The following is a 22,751-nucleotide window of genomic DNA, read 5'->3' on the forward strand; positions in this document are numbered from 1 at the left end:
TGGGTCACTAACTACAAGACTAGAATACGATTTCTTTTGAGATTATTTCCCATCATGCGTTTGGTGGAAATTTACAACAACATTTTTCAAGCAGAGATGGAGATCACATTTGAGTTAATATCTTTTGTAATCCAATTTTTAAAAATCATTTTCATCGAGTAGAAACAAAAGGAAAGTTAAACGCCAAAACAACTTTGCGTGTTACTGCAACAGCAGAGAAACTATCCCGTTAACATTTCAGAATAAAAGTACCATGTGAAAACATGAGTTACCATGGAAACAGACTGATCAGACTTTTACTTTTTTGCAAATTTATTAAAAAGAAAAAACTAGAATATCACATTGACATGATAAGTATTCAGACCCTAAGCAAAAGTAGTTTATATTTAGCTCAAGTGCCTCCCATTGAATCTTTGCTGGAATATTTCTACACCTTGATTGAAGTCTCCTGTCGTAAGTTAAATTGATTGGACATGATCATGAGGTCAGAGGAACTGCCTGCAGAGCTCAAAGACAGGATTGCTTAAAGACAGATATGGGGAAGACTACAAAAAAATTGTGTTGCACTAAAAGTTCCTAAGAGCACAGTTGCCTTCATAATCTCAAATGGATGAGGTTTGGCACAACCAGGCCTCTTCCAAGAGCTGGTGTCAACTGAACAGTTGGGAAAAGGGCTTTAGTTAGATAGGTGAACAAGTTTCTGATGGTCACTCTGACTGCAAAGTTTCAGAAGGACAAGCAGCACTGCTGCCCTCCACTGATCTGGTCTTTAAGCAGAGTTGCCAGATGTAAGTCTGTCCTCAGTGCAAGACACATGGCAGCCTGCTTGGAGTTTCAATAGAAGCCAAACAAATATTTAAAAAAAAATTCAAAAACGTTTAAAATTATGTTTTCACTTTGTCATGATGACATACTTAGTGTGGATTAATTCGGATAGAATTACATTTTTTCGAATGTGGCATTAGGCTGCAACATAACAAAACTGAAAACAATGAAGAGGTTTGAATACTTTCTAAATGCACTGTACAGTTGAAACCAGAAGTTTACATACACTATATAAAAAGGCACATAAACTTTCTTCTCACCGTCTAACATTAAATCAGATAAAAATTTTCCTGTTTTTGGTCAATTAGGATTACCAAAATTATTTCTATCTGCTAAATGCCAGAATAATGAGAGAGATCATTTTTCTAGACAATTTTTTATTATTTTCTTGAGAGTCAGAAGTTTACATACATTTCATTAGTATTTGGTAGCATTGCCTTTAAACTGTATGACTTGGGTCAAACGTTTTGGATATGCTTCCACAAGCTTCTCACAATAGTTTGCAGGAATTTTGGCCCATTCCTCCTGGCAGAACTGGTGTGACTGAGCCAAGTTTGTAGGCCACCTTGCTCGCACATGCCTTTTCAGCTCTGCCCATAAATTTTCAATGGGATTGAGATCAGGGCTTTGTGGTGGCCACTCCAAAACATTGACTTTGTTATCCTTAAGCCACTTTGTAACCAGTTTGGCAGTATGCTTAGGGTCACTGTCCATTTGGGAAACCCATTTGCGCCCAAGCTTTAACTTCCTGGCTGATGTTTTGAGATGTTGCTTCAGTATTTCCACATAACGTTCTTTCCTCATGATGCCCTCTATTTTGTGAAGTGCACCAGTCCTTCCTGCAGCAAAACAACCCCACAACATGATGCTGCCACCCCCATGTTTCACAGTTGGGATGGTGTTCTCAGGCTTGCAAGCTTCCCCCTTTTTTCTCCAAATGTACCGATGGTCATTATGGACAAAAAGTTCAATTTTAGTTTTGTCAGACCACAGAACAAAAATTAAGGTCATTGTCCCTGTGTGCATTTGCACACTGTAATCTGGCTTTTTTATGTTTCTTTTGGAGTAATGGCTTCTCCCTGGGAGAGTGGCCTTTCAGCCCATGTCAGTACAGGACTCGTTTGACTGTTGATAATGACACACTCTTACCAGCTTCAGCCAGCATCTTCACAAGGTCTTTTGCTTTTGTTCTTGGGTTGAGATGCACTTTTCAGACCAAATCACGTTTGTCTCTGGGACACAGAACCCGTCTCCTTCCTGAGTGGTATGATGGCTGGACATTCCCATGGTGTTTATACTTGCGTATAATTGTTTGAACAGATGAACGTGGCACCTTCAGGCATCTGGAAATTGCACCCAAGGATGAACCAGACTTGTGCAAGTCCACAATTCTCTTCCTGATATCTTGGCTGATTTCTTTTGATTTTCCCATGATGTTACACAAAGAATCAGTGTGTTTCAGGTGTGCCTTAGAATACATCCATAGGTGTGTCTCTAATGAACTCAAATGTTGTCAATAAACCTATTAGAGGCTTCCAAATACATGACATCATCATCTGGGCTTTCACAAGTTGTTTAAAGGCATAGTAATCTTAGTGTATGTAAACTTCTGACTTTGAAGAAAGTAATAAAAATTGTCTAAAAAAAATCCTTTTCTCATTATTCTGGCATTTAGCAAATAGAAATAATTTTGGTAATCCTAATTGACCAAAAACAGGAAAAGTTTAATCTGATTTAATGTTAGATGGTGAGAAAAAAAGTTTATGTGCCTTTTTATATAGTGTATGTAAACTTCTGGTTTCAACTGTATATTCTCTTTACTAGCCACAGTTACACTGTAATACAGATGATGACACAAAGGGGCAGAAATTGAAACTTGACTGGTTTGCCTTTACATCCAACAACTCTAGTTTCACACTGATTGTAGAATCTTCAAAAAATAAGCACTGAAAGTAGACTACCTAACTACTTCAAACCTTGGATAACCCCATATCTATTCAGCCCGACTGTTTGTCACATTAGCTACATATCTGATCTGTGAATTCTTGAATGTATGAAGAAATCAAAACTGGGAGAGCTACCGATATTACATCCTGATATATTAAAATGTATGCTCCATCTAGCACTGGAGATGAACACATGCCTGGGAACGTTGGCCTCCTTGACCAGGTGCAAGCTCTGAAGTGGGTCCAGCAGCACATTCACAACTTTGGAGGAAATCCAGATTCAGTTACTATATTTGGGGAGTCTGCTGGTGGAATGAGTGTGTCCCTGCTGGTAAGGATCCGTCTGCATAAAACTCTTTCTTTGCAAGGATTTTACAACTATGGCACTGTTTAGTTGGTATGTAGCACAGAAACTTAAATATTTATTTGGTTTGAATCAACAGCTTCTTTCACCATTGGCTGAAGGACTTATCCACCGCGGCATTGCTGAGAGTGGTACCGCTGCAGTTGATATGCCCATGATCAATGATCCTCTGCCAGTGGCAAAGGTAGATTATCAGGAGTTGTTTTTTTTTTTAAGCTTTCTCCGTTGCACAGTATCTACATAATCACTACTCAACTTTGTTTCTCTGATATGCTGAGATATCAATCACATTTTTGTCCTTAGCACTTTGCAGATATGTCAGGCTGTAGTCTTGACAGCACACAGAAGATCGCTGATTGCATGAAAAACCTTGATCTTGAAACAATCTTGGACCTTGCGATGGTGAGTTACAGGATGTTTGACTGATTGACTGGACTCTAATGATAAAAAAATGTTTTGATCCTTTTTTGCTGTCTCTTCCTCATTTTTTCCCTTCACATTTTTCTATTTTCTCAAGGATCAAAGCGCGAGACCTTTCGTAAATGTTGATGGGCACTTCCTGAGAAAACCTGTGGATGAGCTTTTCAATAAGCATGAACTTCTCAAGATCCCCTTCATGACCGGCATCAATAATGATGAAGGGGGCTGGTTACTTGCTGATGTAAGTATCATGTAAGTGGGTCAATGAGGTGACGCATGTTTTAAAGTAACCGAAAGTTTTAATAGTATCTAAAAGGAGTGAATATAATTAAGATTCATACTAATCCCTTTCACTTATGCCCCTTTTATTGCCCTAGTCTATATTTTCAGGTTAAATCAACTTTGAGAGAATAATCGGGCAAAAAAATGTCAATGTGGTGTAACCCAAAAAAATTGGTACCAAAAAATTCAACTTTTTTAAAAAAGGTGAAAATCCCAACTAAACACTCTATAAACTAGTCTGACATAATTTTACACTAGTACTGTTGAATATTACATGAATGTCTTGAACAACTATTGTTTTGTGTATTTTTGATCATTTGGGGAATCTTTGGAGTCCGGTTGACTTCCTAAATTGTCAGCGTGGTGTAACCACCATTCAAGGGGCCATTTTGCTAATAATTTTCAAAAAGACATTTTCAGAGGAGATGATGTCACAGGGATGAACATCTGATGATCATAACTGGTACAGCTTAAGGTTGGTATCTCTTATAAAAATTTCTCGGGCTTGGCAAGGAATGTCAGTGATCAGATGTCAAATGGTATGACCCAAGAAAAACATCTAGATGTTTCATGATCTTTGTAAAAAACACTATTTACTTTAAAAGTACTCTCTGACATCTTTATACCACGACCATGAGCTCCCATAGGTATCCATTATAATGCCTGTTAAATTTGATTTTAGAATGAAATGTCAGATGGTGTAACTGGGTACACCATTTGACACCTATTTAAAAAATCCATATTTTATCAATAATCAGAACTTTGTGATGCTAATTAAAGATGTAATAAGAAGAAACTTGCTGTTTAGAACTATTTTCAAGAGTTAATCACTGAATATTTTTTAAATATGGGATTTATTCACAAATTTATGTGATTTCTGTTAGGCTAGAATAAAATGATTTTATTGTTGTCTTTACACACCAAACAGCAGTTTGGAGAACACAACCTTCTTGGAGTCTGGGTGTGGTCCTGGAGTGAGTCCAGCCTCTGGATCACTCCAGGATCAAGTTGGATCAGATGGTGGATTAGGCTGTCAGACCGACCTGGTATCCTGAACAGTTTGTGAAAAGAACTGAGAACTTCAGGTGGAGGTCCCTGCCTAAAAGGTCTTTCAACTCCCATCCATAAGAAGTTTTGTGCTACCTGGGGGAGGTTGGGGACATGGAGACCAAGTGGTCCATATTTAAAGCTTCCATACTGGGAGTGGTTGCATCAAGAGGACAACTGGTGCCTTTCATGATGGCAGCCTGAAAACCCACTGGTGGAGGTCATCAGGCTGAAGAAGGAGACCTTTTGGGCTTGGCTTACTCTGGGGTCTCTGAAAGCAGCAGACAGGATGTAATGGCTTGGGGGCCGTGGATTGGCAGTTGTAGAAACAAAAAGCCTGGTGTGTGATTAATTTTATTGGGAGAACTTTTAGGGTTCTCCAAAGATGTTCTGGAAATCTCATTGTCTGAGAGAACATGTTCACATACAACATAAACATGTTCTCAACAGGAGTGGAGAAGTGCTGGTCTGGACTGTTGACCCAAAGATCACTTTGAGGAACTCCTTAATCTACCTGGAGAAGTCCTACAATCATGTCCCTCAAGGGATCATGTGGGGAGTACCTTGGGAATATGAACCCTGGGGCTGTTGCTGTGAGCCATCCTGTCTCTCATAGTAGAAGTTATGGCTGTGTCTGAAATCACTCCCTATTCACTGTACATGGTGTACTACTTATATAGTAAAAAAACATTTTGTAGTGGGGTCTGAATTCTGAGTGAGCATTGTTATTCACTATATAGTACACTCATTCTGTCCCACAATGCATTGTGAAAAGTAGTGAACAACCAATGGTCACTAGCCAAGCAATATTTACCATTACGCATCGCGGTTTCTGCTCTCAAACATGACGGACAAACGAGAGGAACACAGGAACACGTATAAAAACTTTTTTTTAATACTTTTTTGTTTGTTGGTTTTCACCACAGAATTTGATCTGTAAATGTTAAGATATAAAATGAAGTAACTTTTTCCCCTATGATGATTACAAGACATGAGACCATCATCTTTATGTGAAGTAAGTTATGATGCTCACAAAAAAATCTACTTTTTCCCCACTAAAGTCACAAAACTTTTTTTCCGTTAGTATTTTTATTTTTGTGAAAAAATGTTACCTTCAGTATCAGTTTTCAGTGAAATTCTATCTTTAATTTTGATCCTCAGCCGTTGTCATGGAAATCTACAAACTGTTGTTGCTAAACGTTTTAATTGTGAGATGGCGATGATGTCATCGCCCACAGTTGGAGTAGTGTCCAAAATCATTTTTGTGTTTGTAGTTGAGTCCACTACATAGTCCACTATATGCTGCTCACTATAGAGTGGATAAGTAGTGGGGAATGAGTGTGTGGTTTTAGACACAGCCTATGTCTGCATCCTCAATACCAAAATACACTTGTTTTTGGGAAATTTTTTTTTTTTTTTCATCTTGACAAACCTTGTTTGGCATTGAGTCTGAAAACTGATTTATTTTTGTTTTTGTTCATGTCTTAAATGTTAATCCCTGCCACTTCCTCCCTCAGTCCTTGGCTCCTAAAAACTGGACAGAGGGACTCGACCTGGAGACTGTCAAGAGCTTGCTCTATATGTTTTTCCCTGATCCAGTCCTCTCAGATTTGATCATGAATGAATATATGGGAAATGGTGAAGATCCTGTGAAGAATCGAAATGGGTATACTGAGCTACTTGGAGATATGACAATTTTAGTTCCAGCCATCAAGTGTGCAAATGCCCACAGAGGTATATAATAGAAAATTTTCAGGAAAAAAATAGTTAACTGACACATTTTGCATAAACAAGTGTGAGATATATATTTGTACCTTCTTTTAGATGCTGGTGCACCTGTGTATCTGTATGAGTACCGGCATCCCCCCCAGTTCCTGCAGTCAAATAGGCCTAGCTTTGTGAAAGCTGACCACGGAGATGAAGTCTTTACAGTGTTTGGGATTTGCTTCACAACTAAACATGTGACATTAAAAGGTAAGTGTAATTTAATTATTTTTAACTAACCACCAGAAGTCTGACACTTCCGTGGTTCAAGTGTTTAACTAGATATTCATTACATTTAGATGTATGCCCTGAAGAGGAGGAAGAGTTGAGCAAAATCGTGATGAGCTACTGGGGCAACTTTGCTCGCACAGGGTAGGAGTCAGGCTTCATAAAGGTAATACTGACATTTAAATGAGATCAACCTGTTTATAACTTGAACACTGTGGTGTGTAGGTCTCCTAATGGGGAAGGTCTTGTTCACTGGCCAAAGTATGGAGTAGAAGAAAAGTACCTGAAAATTGATTTGAAGGAGCAGACAACTGGTCAGCAGCTGAAGAAGGACCGCTTCATTTTGTTGAGTCAGACCCTCCCAGAGAAGATGAAACAGTGTAAAGAAAACATGGATCATAGTGAGCTGTAGATATAGTCTCCTGTCCTTTCTCTACCTTGTAATTTTTTTCAGTTGATTCCAGATTAAATCCCCAAAAAATCAGCTGGAAACACATTAGACATAGAATGAAACGTTTGATATACAAAGTGGATATTGTGTTCTAAAAAACTCACATACTTGTGTTTAAGCCTGTGTAAATCCAGTGTTTTCCACACACAGACTATATTTAAACAGAAAAGACTTCACACAAGTTTATTAAGCATTTATTTTGCAAATTTAAAAGGAAATGTGCAATGTCGTTGGCGATTAGACTCCATCATGATGACAAAATGTACTTGCAGGGGTAGTGTGGAAAATGGCAGGAATAGAACACCCCCCTTTGTAGTCTTGACTCTGGTGGGGGTTTTGATGAGGGATGCAGGATCAGATGAGGAGTAGACTTCTGACTTCTTTTCCTACCTTAATTTTTTAGTTATGCTATTTTATATTTTAGTTCTTAGGTTTTATTTGTACTGAGGTTTTACTTATTTTTATCCTTTTATCATTTTTAGGATCTCCAGTGTTTCCTCTGGGGGAGCCCTCTGCACCGGGAGCAGTGGTCGGCTATGGCTGCAGGGGTCTGTCTCGTGGGTTCCTGGTGGAGGTTTGGTGTCTCTGCCTCATCCCTCCTCTGGGTCCTGCGTCGGTGTCCTGTAGCTGTGGGTGACTCGCTGCTCCTGGTGCAGACGGCCCCTCTGATGGCGCTTTCTCAACTGGTTCATCTGTACTCAGCCTCTTGTACTCAGCCTAATGTCCACTATTTTAGTGTGTGTGTGTGTGTGGGGGGGTGTGTTTGTGAAACGGTGTGTGTGAGTGGGTGTGAGTGGGTGCACATGTAACTGTTGTCTGTAGGGTGGTTGATAGTGGGATAGGGTGGTTGCGGGTGTGTGGGTGTGAGGGAATGACTCTAATTGTCTATATTACGCAAAAGGTGGGGGTGGGTGGGTTTGAGGGAATGTTTTTAATTTGTCTATGTACAGCACTTTGAGTTACATGTCATGTATGAAAAGCGCTTCATAAATAAAGTTTGATTATTGATTGATTGATTGAGAAACTGGACCAGGACACCAATGAGCTGGCTTGGAGGAAGAGACTGAGGTATACAGGGTGAAATACGCAGTAGACTTATGAGGATCTGGACTAGATCATCTTATTATCATGGAAGCAACTTTGATATACCAAGAATAAAAGAAGTGGGTAAAAATACTCTACCCATAATCATGGTAAAGTGGAATGATTTAAAATGTAAATGGTGGACTTGATCTTGTATAGGGCATTTCTAGTCATCTGACTAGATAAAGCACTTTTCACTGCAGGTCACACCTTCTCATTTACACCTTTTCACTCCACATTCACACACTGATGTCTGCCCACTACTAGCTCCAGTACTCCATAGGCTTGTTTTCATCATTTTCTTCTCGGCACAAATTTGTGCCCCTCTGAAAACAGCTCCGGGATCCACTTTTTGTTCCCTGAGGTCAGGTCAGGTATGGGAACATATGCCGGTTCAGCACTTCGCCGCATCAACCTTGGTCCTGAAATGCTCTGGCCATCCTCCAGATACACACAGTTGCCCCTTGCGTCTGGACCAGCCCACCAGGTCCTGGGCACCCAGTATGCTGCAAGCTGGATTTGAAGTGTCCCAGCTCACCAGTTGAGAACCACCTCTACCCTATTGAGAATAAGCCTTTAGCCCAGCATTTCAAAAAGCAAGTGTTATTTGAGCATCTATTTACTTCGTGCTGTTGATAAATACTGTCATAACAGCAGAAACTCAAAAAATGAGAGGGGGCAGGATGGTCACCCAAGTACAGAGTAGTCCTGTGGGAAACACTGAAATGATTTTGCATTTGTAAGTGTGAGCTTCTTTCAAAAGCATTCGCTTTTTAACTGTAAAGTGGGATCAGGTTTTTTATCTAGTTTTTATGCTGAACATCAATTTAAACCTTCATATGTGTACAAGTCTAATAGTTGATGTTCTATTACATTTAAACCTTTTGACATCAGTGTTCATAACTTCCTTTACATTATATTTTATTTGCATTCCTCAGTCAATATGCCAAAATGCTTTTCTTTTCTTTCTTTCTTTTGTGTAAAAAAAAACACAGAAAAAAACAAATTCTAGAGTGAAAATGGTTAAATGTGTCACAGATGTCCAGCCTAAATTGTTATCAAGTGAGTTTAAACCTCTACATGATCATGAGTTTGTTGGTTATTTTTGGTCTTATATCTCACATTAGTGAGGGGGGATAGGATACACACACAAACAGCAGAAATGAATAAACTGATTTGACGAAAAACTTTCTAGTTTTTATTTTCTTTTATTACTGAGAAGAGCATTTAAGCTGAAAAGCTCCCTGAAGTCTGGAGTGAGCAGTTCAAAACAACAAACTTGGATTGTTTTTCATAAAATCAGGAGTATGGCATTGAAAATAGTACAAAGCAACAGTTTTTAAAAGCAAATAATTCAAATAGCAGAGGGCTTACAGAAAGGATGTGTAAAATAAAAGTACCAATTTTAAGTGGGAAGTATTAAGTGGTCAAATTAAATTGAACATGTTTTAGCAGACACATATTATTTTAATTTTTTTGCAAATGTTAGTAAAGCTGCAGTCTGATATAAAAGTGCAGGCTGATGGATCTTACTGATTCACTGTACAGCCCAGAAAAGTGCACTTGGAGTAGGAAAGCTACTGGGCTTCACCATCAGGCCATAAAGACACATACAGACACTTACTTGGTACTTTGAGATGCACTTTTAGCCGTTGGTTGGTATAATATTCAGCTAGCCTAGTCTCAGGTTCAAAATAAATAAGGAAACTGGAGGGAGAAGCTTTGCAAGTGTAAAGCCAGGCAAACGTTAAGGTCAGCCATTGAAACAAACAACAAATGCAATACATTTCAAAGGTAAGAGAAGCTATTGTTTCAGACCATAAATATATAAGCACATAAACTGTCAAGTTTTGATTAAATCCAGCTTATCAGTATGTATAGGTTAAGTTATTCTATTGCATTACAATACATCTTTCCAGCTTACATAACATTATGAAAGGATGTTTGATGCAAAGCATACAGCTGTAAAAGTTATCGCCTAAGTTCAAAGAGCAGAAACGTATCAGTTCAACCAAAACTGACTGCTGTAGCTACTCAGGTTGATAAGACAGCAAATCCTCTCTTGCCAATGGTTAGAAAAACTGCCCATTGTAAATCTCACACAGAATTTCTACTCAACAAATTAATAAAATGGACGCAACATCTTAAGTTTTTGTTACACACAAAAATACTGAAATGTGTAAAAGTAAAACACCTGAGATGCTGCCCTTTTTAAAAAAAAAATTACGGATCTCTTAAGAAAAAAGTCAAAGAAAGAAAATGAAGAGCAATAAAACACAATGTTAGGATATTTGTTGATTGTAATGTGATTAGATCTAAATAAAATGCAGCATGCAGTTCAATATGTTGGGCACTAAAATTTGTGTAATACTATATAGTAGAATACATTGGACACCTTTATCTTCTTCAAGCACTACCAAGTACAGACATGGTTTTAGAATCAGAGGCACGTACAGTTTGCTCCTTTATAAGTGGTATGAAAGATCATTCCTTCTCTCCTGCAGGGAATAAATAAATAAATAATACAATTTTAATGTGACCTGTTATCATGCTGCGCTGGAGGAGTAAGGTCATACTGAGGTGAGGCGATAAGGGTGACTGAGGAGGCCTTTGAAAGTGCTCGTACAGAAACGAGAGCACAGGTGTGCGAGGTGAGGGTGACATAACTAGCTCCGTTAGACAGTAAAACTGGATGTTTCTGAAAAAGATACAGATAGGACAGTGACTCTTAAGGTCATATGCTATCATGATAGCAACACTGTCAGTGAAGGACAGAGGTGATTCGTGTTTCATGATGTTTCTATGCATTGTGTTGTGGGAGGAGGTTCAAAGCAAGCTGCATCAGGATGTCCAGGACTGCATGTTGCGCAGCATGGCCTCAAATCGCTCCATGTTTGGTGCATGAGCGTGGGCTAGGTGGTCCGTCAGGCGGCTGTACAGACTGAAAGACTTCAACTCCAACCAGATGAAACCAAAACGGTCCTCATCGAACAGCACAAAGAGCCCCGGGGTGCGCTCTGGACTTGTAAAGCCATGCCCTGCAATCAGGCCTGTCCCATAAAAGCTGAAAGGAATAAACATAAATTCAGTAATAAATCAATTTCTGACTCCATATCTATTTCAATGACTTCAAGGTGAACAGAACATGTCTAATTAAAGCTAATACTACTTAAGCCATATATCATTTAACATTATGGATGAATGATATCCTGTATTAAACATCACACTATATTTATCTGTTTTCTTTTGGGGTGTAAAATTAAAATGGTTACAGAAAAAAGTTGTCATTATGCTGCACTGTGGCCCAAAATTTTTTATCTATGGTGTATTAAATGGTCAATTTTCTAATCAGGGTTATGATTGGTGTTGGAAACCCCAATACCTGTTACCACTAGACTGTAGTTACTGGGAGGCTCTCAGTGGCATCCCCATCATAAATATCAGTACATCATCCTTGTTTCACAACAAAAGCTTATTTCCTCTCTTCTTTGAAACGTTTTTTTTTTTTTTTTTTTTTTTTTTTTTTAGATATTTTATATTTTATGATTCATCTAAGGAAGCAATTTACAATGTGGGGCCTGGGGGCAAGTGATATGGGCCTGGCAAGCCTAAATAATGAAAAAAAAGAAAAAAACATTGTGTGCTATTCTGCACAACTTCCAGGTCAGTACAGTGCTAACAATGAATCTTGAGATCCCAACAACTACACCAAAGATAAGAAAATACGCTAATAAATACATATCTCGCCCTCTGCTTCACCTGTATGATGATAAGTGTTAGGACTTATTCAGTACGTTTACATGTTGATTTGTAAGGTAAAGGTTGGGGGAGAGGCTTGGAAATATTGTCATCTGCCATGGAAGCTTGATGAAAAAGTTTGGTAACTACTGATCTAGGTCAACTTCTCTTGTTGTAAAAATTCCAAATTCTGGCTTTATCTGGAAGAATTATATACTGCACTTATCTTATAAACTTTCAAGAATCATGTGGTTGAAGAGAACAAACAGACTAACAGATATTATTTCAGCCTATTGGCTGTGAACTTGAACCAACCTATCTCATAACAGCTCAGGCATATTGTGTCTATCTTTGCTGTTACCAGTGTAAACACAAATACAATCCATACACTTTAACAAGTTCTTACCACTTCCTGCATGTGCGAGGGTACACCTCATTGCGAGCCATGACCCCCATGGGCAGAACAAAGGGCTGGGCATCAGGAGGATTACTGCTTGTATTACTGGGACCAGGTTGGCAGCCATCTGAACATACACTACTGTCTGCCTCGGCCCCTTTTGCTTCGCTTGCACCACCACAGGCTTCCTCTGCTGCTCCTCTGGCTGTGGCAGTCGCCTGCTGTTCTGCCTCTCTCTGTACCTGCTCGTGTACCCCCAGTACCAGCCGGGACAGCTCCTCTATGTTGCGCTGTCGCTCCAAGTCAGGGAGGACCACGGGCCGGCTCAGGTCAATATCCAGGGTGAGTTGTCCTGCGGGAACATTAGGGTCTCCCTGCCGAGAGGAGGAATGTTATAGTCTACAGCACTAGAAGACAGGGTCATTTAATGATGACTTTATAGCTTTAGTACTGTTTATAACAGAGTGTGGGCTAAAGAGAAGTAATTTGACAGGGGGATGATAAAATCCAGGACATTAGGATTTCAGTAAGCAATATGGATGTGCAATGGAAAGAAAACCCCCTTTCCCTCTGCTACCTCATATCACTTTGCTTAACCCCTCTTTCTACATGATACACCAATATATTGTTGATGTGGCAATGTCTGTTCCACTCAGCTAATTTTGTCAGAGTTGAAGGACAGAAACTCTGACAGCTGATAAATACACATTAAAAAAAGGCAAAATGTGTGTCAGGAGCCTAAAGGTTCTGCACACTTCATGTACAGAGGCTATAGTCCTCAGTGAGTGGATAGCATTTAAATCTGACCTGTGGCTCCTTTACCACGTCATCCCATCTCTCTTTCTAACTAGCCACTTGCTCTTTCCACTATCACAACAGCATAAAAACTCAAAAGTAAATCTAAAAAAGTAAAAAGTAGAAGCTATTGTGTGAACAGATTTTGTGCTCACAGCACAACCAAAGCAAAATGAAGAGGTAGAGAGAGATGCACAATTTATCTGAAATCTGGTTTGTACAGAGTCGCTATGATTGGCCAACCAGAAGCCTGCCAATCCTCATTGGTATTAAATCCAAATCAGGTGATCTTTTAATCAAATGCTAAGAGGTGGGCACAGATTAGACATAATTTCAGTTCAATATTTTGTGGCATGCAATAATCTAAATATATTATTGAAATGGCATAATGTTGCCTTCTGTTGCTTTAAGGGGGTTTTACATTAATTACAGGAAAACAGTCCTTTCATTTAAAACTTTTGTCTGACATGTTTATGTCAGAAGGCTGATTAACAGTGCCATTTCAAGGATTGCTATTTATGCTCCTGTGATGTCTTGCCTTCACTATATATGCTGGGGAGACATCAAAGAAGGATGAAGTGATCCCACTCTGAGCCAGCTTTGAAAGTTGTAACAGAGGAAAAAGATCAGCAGAGCCAGCGGAAGAGCGCATCGCTGTGTGCATGTGGAGCTCTCGCCCTGCTGTGTTGTCTTTCACTTTCCTGGAACGCTGAAACATACTGTAAATAAACAGATGTGGACACCCTGTATCATGGGAAACAATGTAAATGCCCCAAGTCCTAATGGCAGCATACCTTCTTTATGGCACTTTTGCAGAAATCTGATATGAAAACAGTGCATCTCTGCTGCCTGAAACTGGACAGTGCAACACGTAAGTGAAGGCAAAATATTTAGGGCTCCTGCTGCTGTCTGCCTCATCCATGTTTAAAGATGGGACACTGAAATGAAGCTTGGCATAAGTACATCCAGGAAGACTACAGCCATGTTCACTCATTGTCCCGTCCAAGGTTATACTAGTTTATTCATTTTCAATTTTTGCTTTCAATTTCAGTTTAATTTTTATAAGTGATGAATGCTGGTTCATTGTTGACTTCAGTTTTATTTTCCAAAAATGCTTTGTTTTGATTTAGTTTGTAATTACATTTAGCTTTAGTTTTTTTCTGATACATGTCTAGGGTAAGTAGAAATCCTGCATTTTAAAACCACGTTGAAATAGGCTGCTCTTTATTTAAAGTTTATGTTTATACACAACTTAAGTCCTTAAAGGGGACATACTTTACCCTTTTAAGACAAGTTTATATTGGTCTCAAAGGTCCACATAACATGCCCGTGAAGTATGTTGCTGAAAAAACCCTCCAGTACTGGATTTTTGCATGTCTAAAAAAAACCCCCTCTGTTTCAGCCCTGCTCAGATCGAGCCGTTTCTGTATCCGTGGCTTTAAATGTTACTGAGCTGTCTGACTCAGCTGGCAGCTGAGAGGAAGATCTGGAGAGGAGGGCAGAACTTTCTTCCAAGCAGGGAGGACCAACTTAACCTGGGGGTGGTGTTAATTCCCCACATGACATCATAAGGAAGCCCTGTGATTGACTGGCAGAAAGTGAAAACGAAATAGAAATAAAAAGTAATGAAAAATCCAAAACATTATAGCCTTGATCTTTACACCAAAATGTTGGTTTACTGTTTAGTGAAAACAACATATAGAGTCCTTAATATAAAACAACAAGTAAACAGTGGAGATGGGTGGAGCTTAGAAGTGCTGGACTCCATCGGTCATATTATGTTATTCTCTTGATTTAAGAAGCATTTCTGTTTCCAGTGTCGAGAAAGGAGAAAGGAGAAAAGGTGACAGACAAACAAAAACAGTATGCAGACACGAGCAGACTGCAGTGATAGGGAATATGCAAAATACAAGGAGCCACTTGGCAAATCATCACCCCGAAAAGATTTGCAAAAATGTAAGGAGCAGAATACAGCCAGGCCAAAATACTCATAAGGAAGTGTTCACAATCCCACTTGAACACAATGGTGCGAGGGCTCAACAGATCACTCGGTGTATCAGTGAATATATTGACAAAGACCCACAGCTGTTTTCAGGGGTGAAAAACAAAGGTTTTGAGGTTAGTAAACACTTGTCTAAGCTTAGATTTATATTTTTAAGCCTAGTGCACACCTACGGCACTGTTTTGCCATATTATAATATTTAAAGTGCAATTGTTTAATAAATGCTGGTGTCACTTACTTCCAAGTCTTCACTTGTTGTTTTTGTGATTTTTTTCATACCGCAATAACTACTGTACTGTGGACTTGTCTGGATATTTGAGATTTTAATATCATTACATCCCTAATCTTTTGCTATGTTGCCGTGTGTTCTTGTTCACAATAGCAGCGTGACATCAATACCAAATCTCTTCTATCCAATCAATGCCTGTAAGAAGGGGTATTTTTTTGACTTTGTACAACAACAGAAGGTTGATGCCTATTGTCTATCTTTATAAACAGTTTATTTCTTATGTAAAAACTTACAGTAAGCTTTGTGGCCCTTGCAGATGTTTCATGGAAACTCAGCATGACAATCTCCAAGCCGTGACTGCCGTAGGTTCCTTTGAAGAGACCTGGCTGCAGCAGATCTGAGGGCATTGCAGGAGGAAGGTAGATTCTCCGGTATGTCAAGCAGTTGCTGGCAAAAGAAAGCAGGACAGGGGATATACAGTCATCCATTAAGAGAAACCAGACTCATTTTTTTAGATAACACAATAGTCTTGTACGAATTCTAAAAGCCAGTGAGGGCATAACACATAGCAACACTTTGGATAACAGCTTGAGATAAAAGTGTGATACAGGAAAAAGACTCACTCATATTGACTTGTATAAATAAACTTCATCAGGATGAGCTCCTGCATGTGCTCATGGAAAATTTCTTCCAGTGTTCGACCCCATTCTTCCTCCAACCATGTCCTGAACTCCTACACACACCCAAACAGACACAGACACAAATGACAGAATGCTGATAGCAGTCTTTGAATTTTAAAATTATCAAAGTACAGAGGCTATAAAATCATACTCAAATGAGATAAGTGACTATCTAGAACAGTGGGAACTGTTCTAGATAACTAAAACTAGAACGAATATTGTAACAGTTATCCAAGTTGACCCACCTCCTGTCTTCCTCCTGGCATACGGTGATGATCCGTCTGGTTACATTTTGTTGAAAATTCGTCCTTTTTCACAGTCTAAAAATAACAATGACACATATTTAAGAATGACCTACTTTATAAGATTATAACCTCAAATGAAAGTGTTCTTTGAGGCGATAAATATCCTAATTTCTTTGGTGCACAAAGAAGCTTTAGAGCCCCACAAGTGTCACCTGTATGTCTCCTTTGTGGGGGCCCTTGTGTCCGTACATGCACTCCACTGTGGCCTTGTTGCTCTCCCACATGTGGATACGAAAAAGCGGTCGTCTTCTCATGGGATCCTCCACACGGGGGTCATGAGGTGGCAAATACATCCAGCCAATGATGAAGAGCCCGTCCACCTAAATGGATCACACTTTTATTCAGTTAATCAAGTGAAAGTAGGTTTCCTGAAACAGTATTAAAAGCTGAATATTGTAGCATCATTCCTGTATGATTTTAAAAGAGGAGTTTGACAAACTTCTCATTAAGTCAAATTTGGAATCATAACTCACCACAACGTTGAGCAGTCCACCATAAGGTCCGATGTCAGGCTGCCATAAGCCTAAGATATGTCTGTATGGGTGAAGCACTGCAACACATAGCAAAACATGACACTACACTGATCAGTTCCTGCAGTGTTGCCCCCATATTTTACCATAGGCTATAATTTTGCAAGGTTAGAAACTCTAGAGTATGTTAAAAAGCGGTAGTTTGTTTAGTGTCTATACGAATGGAATCTATGAGATGTAAACACACAAAGAAGATAGTGTAAACTAGTCGCGCTCTTCTCTAAACAAAGTCTAAACAAAACACACATAACCCAAATTCTCCAGCCTCCTGTTAATACTTAACACAAAAGCAAACAGTCCTGAAAAGATATTTAATTTATTTACAGGATGCATAACACTGCTGCTGCAACAACAACTCAAACACAACCCTCATGCTTCAGCCATGTACATACAGCACGTGTAAATGTCCCTATAGTCCATGTGCTCGTAGTCCGGGAGGAGCTTCATAAAGCGCCCAGACTTCACACGAGGGTTGACACCTGGACACAACACAGGTATGTGTAGGGCTGCTGCTGCTGCTGTCTCAACGCTGCCTTCCAGTAAATGCAGTAAAATATTCAAATCAAATAACTGCCACATTGTTTGGCATGTTTTTAGGTCATACTACATTATGTTTCACATCTTCGGTGAATCACAGGGAGATCTTTTTAGGACACCTACCTTTACATCTACTCAAAGCGGTGCAATAATAGGAGTTCAAGAAACAAAATACTTCACTCGATAAAGACATATGACACATGACAGCAGAAAAAAACTCACGTTTAACGTAGAGGTCCCGGCTCGAAACGCCACCCACTTCCATTTTTCGCAGATCCTCCTTCATACCAAACTCTGCAGAGATGAAACATGGAAAAGGAAAAGGATTAGCATTTACCCCTAGTGCTAGTGCATTCTTAATATCTTGATGATTACAAAGTTTTTCAAAATTCTAAACATCGTAATAACTTGTGTTTAGATCACTGTATGATTCATGGTGTTATGGATCATGCAGGATCACCCGCGGAATGATCCTGGAGGAGAAACATGAACTTTATCAGCAGCAAACTCAAAAAGACTATCATGATTTTTAAGATACACAGCTGGTCTGAGGTAGAAGCAAAATAAGAAGCCATTCAGAGGCCAATAGTCACCTGAAAAAGGTTTGACTCATATTGCAAATGTGATATCATTTTTTAAATGTCAAATAAAACATATAATTTTGATAAAAAATAGGATTTTTTGCAAACTTTTCTAGAAAAAAAGACATGAATGTTTGCATGATGTGAAGCATCTCTGCTCCAAAAATTGTATTAAACAGGTATTTTGACTCAAATTTCAGCTCATAAGAACGTTGCACATTCTGAAATTTATGAATTACAGGAGGCCATAGTGTAATTAAATTTAAATTTCCATAAATTGCCAAGCTTTTATTTATATGCCTCTGACTTTAGCCCAAGAGATGACCTTGAAATTATTTAAAAGGTTAAAAAATAGATAAGCTTCATTCTTAATTTATTTAAAAAATACTGTATAAATCCCCATTGTTTAATGCTTACTACACATGCCAGGTAAACTATTTTATGTGAATCACTTAAGGACACAACATCCTTTAGGGTTCCAGTTCTATCAAACACATTATTTGCCTTGTCCCAACATCCACCTCAAGCTTTATTCACAATACAAAAATAAAAAATAAATAAAATGATTAAAAAGGTCTGATTTGATCTATAAAAGGACAATAACATGAAAAATTAAGTGGCACTGCCTACTATGCAAGCATTGTGTAATGCATTCTAGCTGCTTATTTGTTTAATATCAAAGTTACATTATGTTGTAAAGCTAAGGCAGAAGCTTCTCAGCATAGACAGACTTCATTTTCAGGGATGTTTAGCATGATGAAAAAGTTTAAATGTGTCTACCTACAGATACTTTGTATCACTATGATATTGAGTTATCTATCAATTCAATATTTCTGGATACAGTTGTCAGTCACAATATTAGCTCTGTTTTATTGTTTTTATTCATTTGATTTTTTGGATCAAAATATAAATAGTGAAATCATAAGTGTTAGGACTGCATGATAAACTGCAACATAATTGCTCCTGCAGTATTAGAGCTTTAAAACAAATGGCAAAAGCCAAAAATTAATCTCAGTTTGAAAAAAGAATAACAGTGAAAGAAGCAAGTATTTTTAGTAAGCATGCATATATTTAACCTGTCAGATAAATGTTTAGAAAACATTACTCTATTACTACTCAGATGCAGTCAGATAAGCTATGTGCAATAATATTAGCAATTTAAATAACCAGGCCAAGGGCAAATGAGCAATTTCCTTAAGCACACTCACGATCATGTGCAATACATCAGCACACTACTACAGCACTTTACCATCTGCCTTCACACTCACAACTACAATGGTCACTACAGATGGAAATTAGCCAATGGCTACAATCCAGCACTTTCACATATCCATGTTAGTTAATGTGCATTGTCCCTTATAAAATAAATAAATAAATAAATGAACCTGTGGCAAGCTCTTAGCTACATTCCAAACAAATGGTGCCACTAAAGTGGTAAAATGAATACTTTTAGATTGATTTTGCTTGTTTAAAACACAGGTGTAGTGTAAAGCACCGCAGCTGACAGGCACATCTATAAGTTACTAATGTACACTATGTTTATACATGTAGAAAATGCACTTGTGATGTCGGCACACACTGTATTTTCTACATGTGTTGGTTTGATTTTATGTGTTTTTCAGATTGCATTTTACACAAAAATAAAGAGGTGCTGCATTTGTCCAATATGATTGCATCCCTAACATGTGCCTTGCAAGACAGTTCTATCATTTCTAACTCCTGATTAATAAGTAAATAAATCACATTCTGATAGTTTCACATTTCCTCTTATTGACCTCTGTGTTTCAGAAGCAATTCCAGTAAGTACTGGAACTTTTTAAAGTCTTACTACACAGGATACAGGCTGGTGTTGTGATCAAAATACTACTGAAGGCCTCTAAAAGGCTGAGACCGACCCGGCATCAACACTCTTATCAGCGACACAGAAAGGCTGGCAGAGGCCCAATGTCAGGGAGAGGCCTTGGTGGTCTGTTTTTCTGCAGGAGCTACTAAGGACGCGGGGTTAATGAACATTTGCTACTTAAATCCCGTACGGATCAATAGAAATGCTTTTAAGGTTGCATATTTCCAGTGAGCCCGAGCTGGGTACCGAGCTTGACAAAAACATGTCGACAAAACAAGCAATCTAACATAGTCTTATACTTACATTTAGAATTCTTTATAGCAGTGTAACATTACACGTTGAGGGTACCTGTATGATTACGTGTTACCTTTACAGTCGCAACATTTACCTTCAGTGCACCGCCGTCTCCAGATGGTTTCAGTGTTTACGATTTGCCTGAATTTCTTGCAGACAAGGGCAACATTTGGCAGCACTGTTCCGGGGAGCAGTGACAGTATTTCCACCAGAAGCTCCGGTGGTAAATCCGCTAATGACTGCGGATGTGGAGGTCCCGTGCTGCTGGCTTCCAGCAAGCTTCTTCTGTTGACAAGACCACTGCCATATTCACAAGCGTCACTGGGCCCTGCAGTGGCGACGTCGCTCTCGAGGCCTCCGCAGCCGATACCGACGTCTGCTTGCCTGTGTCCGACGATCCGCTCCTCTTCTTCCTCGTCCATTTCGGAATCGCTTCCCTGATCCTGCTGGTTTTGCCTCTGTCGCCTCCTGCACCTCCGCGACTGACCCACTCCGCAGAGCCTGGCACAAACAGCCATCCGTTGTCACCAAACAGGCAACATTACATCACTAAAACACATCTATCAGCTGCAGTAGGCTCATCTCCTCCAGTCCCCGCGAGCATGGGCAGACCGCTGCCTCTGACGTCACAGTGGCTTACGTACAGAACGTAACAACTTTATTCCCATATGGTTTTCTTTCTACAATCATTCACTAGTATTAAATGTTTGTGACTGTGTAAAGGCAACCCAGGATATTAATCTTTATTATTAAAAATGGCTGTCACTTTAGTTAGCAGCTTCATTCAGTGGTATAAATGGACTGAATGTAAAACTCGCTTTTCCCCAGGTCATTCGAAGTACCCAACATTCATGCACAGCCATGCGAATGACAAAGGTATATTTTATCAGACTAATTGTTGGTAGAAATAACAAAAGTAAAAATAAAAAAACAAGTCATTTCTTTGTTTTTATAACTTTTGAACAAAACCAACAAGTACACTAACTATTTAATTTATTTTGGAGGCAAAACCAGAAACAAGATTTAAGCCCGTTCATTAAATTGTCTGTTTCTACCAATAAATAAAAAACTAATTTACGTGGTGGGTGGGCCTTCGGTGGCCCCTTGCTTCTGATTGGCTAGTGTGCGCCATCAATCGTGTGTCCTCTTCAAAATTAAGGTGCTAGAGTGCAATGTCTTCAAAATAATACACGTGCGCATTCGTATGCCTACATTAGGTCATTTGAAAGGAGCTGGGTAGTTCCCCCCAAGAGTACCTTGATGCAGACAGGACGGCCGACATACATCCAGTCCATACCGGAAGTCCCAACCGGAAGTCCGTACGTCTAAGGTAAGGCTTAGGCATTAAAACCTGAGTGGTTAGGTTCAGGGTAAGGCAGTGGAGAAGGTGATATATTTGAGATCCAGCACCAAGGGTTAGGCTTAGGCGTGAAAAAGACTGACAAACACTGGCAGCTGAGTCCAACACGAAGAAGAAACTTCCGCTTGGGACTTCTGGCATGGATTGGATGTATAGCGATGCCCATGTCGGCCATCTTGACTGCAGTTGGGTCCCTCTCGGTAGTGGGCTTTTCCAGCACTTGGTATTGGATCAGTCCGTAAACATCTGCAGGCAGATGCTACTTCAGGCTTCTGACATGCGTCATGCGGGCGCCATGTTGAAGAGGTGCAGGTGCGGCTGACAAAGAATGTAAACCTATGACTGCGGAATGTCTATCCACTATTGAAATACTAGTAATTCACTGAAAAATAAATCTATTTTAAGCCGTTTGTTTTGTCGCAAACACCAGACATACACTTATAAATCAGGTTACTTGAAACTACAGACAAAGTAAGTTTTCATACCGAAATTTATTTTATATTAGATTCGGGATTCTCTGTAGAACACACAGCAATATATTGATTATACACTATAGGACAGGTTGTTATTAATCACGCTTGGAAAATTACATTTACTTTAATTGCTATAATCGACTGCCTTTTGTGAACTTACATATTTGAGGTATTTGAAATCCGTAATTTCACTTTTATTTTGTGTATTTGGGGATATTAATTGTACTTTATAATTTTTTTTAAAAGCAATAAGCACTAACTTAAAAAACAAAAGAGGAGGAGTGGTATTTTACTGGCAATATTTCACCAAAGGGCACAGTGTATGGAAATTGGAAATTCAGGCGAAGCTACACCTGCTGACTTGTTAGTACCACTGTGATGAATAAAAAAGATTATAGGAGTTTCATAAAAGGCCATTTTCGACATTTTGTTGGCTCTGAAACATCAAAAAGTCTGCTAAATAGACCAAAATACAGACATTATGACAAAAGTTGTCGTCAAGAGATGAGTACATGACAACTGGAGACCTTAGCAGTACAAATATGACATTTAACGACGACAATAGTGGATAAATCGT

The 22,751-nt window shown here is 39.1% G+C and overlaps 2 protein-coding genes across 5 annotated transcripts in view; one reads left to right on the forward strand and one right to left on the reverse strand.

Annotated features, from left to right (window-relative positions):
- Nucleotides 1-8,155, forward strand: part of LOC121514882 (cocaine esterase-like) — a 39,276-nt gene extending 31,121 nt beyond the window's left edge. For 2 of the 3 annotated variants that reach the window (XM_041795279.1, XM_041795280.1), the window contains exons 16-23: nucleotides 2,949-3,102; nucleotides 3,215-3,319; nucleotides 3,439-3,537; nucleotides 3,653-3,796; nucleotides 6,402-6,618; nucleotides 6,709-6,858; nucleotides 6,948-7,020; nucleotides 7,102-8,155. In XM_041795279.1, the coding sequence (XP_041651213.1) occupies nucleotides 2,949-3,102; nucleotides 3,215-3,319; nucleotides 3,439-3,537; nucleotides 3,653-3,796; nucleotides 6,402-6,618; nucleotides 6,709-6,858; nucleotides 6,948-7,020; nucleotides 7,102-7,288 (1,129 nt within the window). In that variant the 3' untranslated portion in view covers nucleotides 7,289-8,155. Of the gene's footprint in view, nucleotides 1-2,948; nucleotides 3,103-3,214; nucleotides 3,320-3,438; nucleotides 3,538-3,652; nucleotides 3,797-6,401; nucleotides 6,619-6,708; nucleotides 6,859-6,947; nucleotides 7,043-7,101 lie in introns of all 3 variants that reach the window. The other variant, XM_041795281.1, reaches the window with a different exon arrangement.
- A 1,447-nt stretch (nucleotides 8,156-9,602) lies between these two features.
- On the reverse strand, nucleotides 9,603-20,950 carry fbxo31 (F-box protein 31). Of its 2 annotated transcripts, XM_041795928.1 has the most exons (10): nucleotides 20,436-20,950; nucleotides 17,846-17,917; nucleotides 17,479-17,565; nucleotides 17,030-17,106; nucleotides 16,709-16,876; nucleotides 16,497-16,571; nucleotides 16,195-16,304; nucleotides 15,865-16,018; nucleotides 12,555-12,919; nucleotides 9,603-11,474 (listed from the first exon to the last, which is right to left on the reverse strand). In XM_041795928.1, the coding sequence occupies exons 1-10, from the start codon at nucleotides 20,857-20,859 to the stop codon at nucleotides 11,252-11,254; spliced, it is 1,755 nt and encodes a 584-aa protein (XP_041651862.1). In that variant the 5' UTR covers nucleotides 20,860-20,950; the 3' UTR covers nucleotides 9,603-11,251. The 2 variants fall into 2 exon arrangements, with proteins under 2 accessions (XP_041651862.1, XP_041651863.1); XM_041795929.1 differs by lacking the exon at nucleotides 17,479-17,565.
- Nucleotides 20,951-22,751: the final 1,801 nt, after the last annotated feature.

This window comes from Cheilinus undulatus, linkage group 9 (assembly GCF_018320785.1).
Source record: "Cheilinus undulatus linkage group 9, ASM1832078v1, whole genome shotgun sequence".
Lineage (NCBI taxonomy): Eukaryota > Metazoa > Chordata > Actinopteri > Labriformes > Labridae > Cheilinus > Cheilinus undulatus.

What these genes read in the sequence shown, in the direction of transcription:
- fbxo31 (XM_041795928.1), bottom strand. Translation starts at nt 20,859, where the DNA reads ATGGCTGTTTGTGCCAGGCTCTGCGGAGTGGGTCAGTCGCGGAGGTGC. An exon ending in GAGACGGCGGTGCACTGAAG is followed by an intron (nt 17,918 to 20,435) that starts GTAAATGTTGCG and finishes TCATCTCTGCAG; the next exon opens with AGTTTGGTATGAAGGAGGAT. An exon ending in TAGGGACATTTACACGTGCT is followed by an intron (nt 17,107 to 17,478) that starts GTATGTACATGG and finishes TATGTGTTGCAG; the next exon opens with TGCTTCACCCATACAGACAT.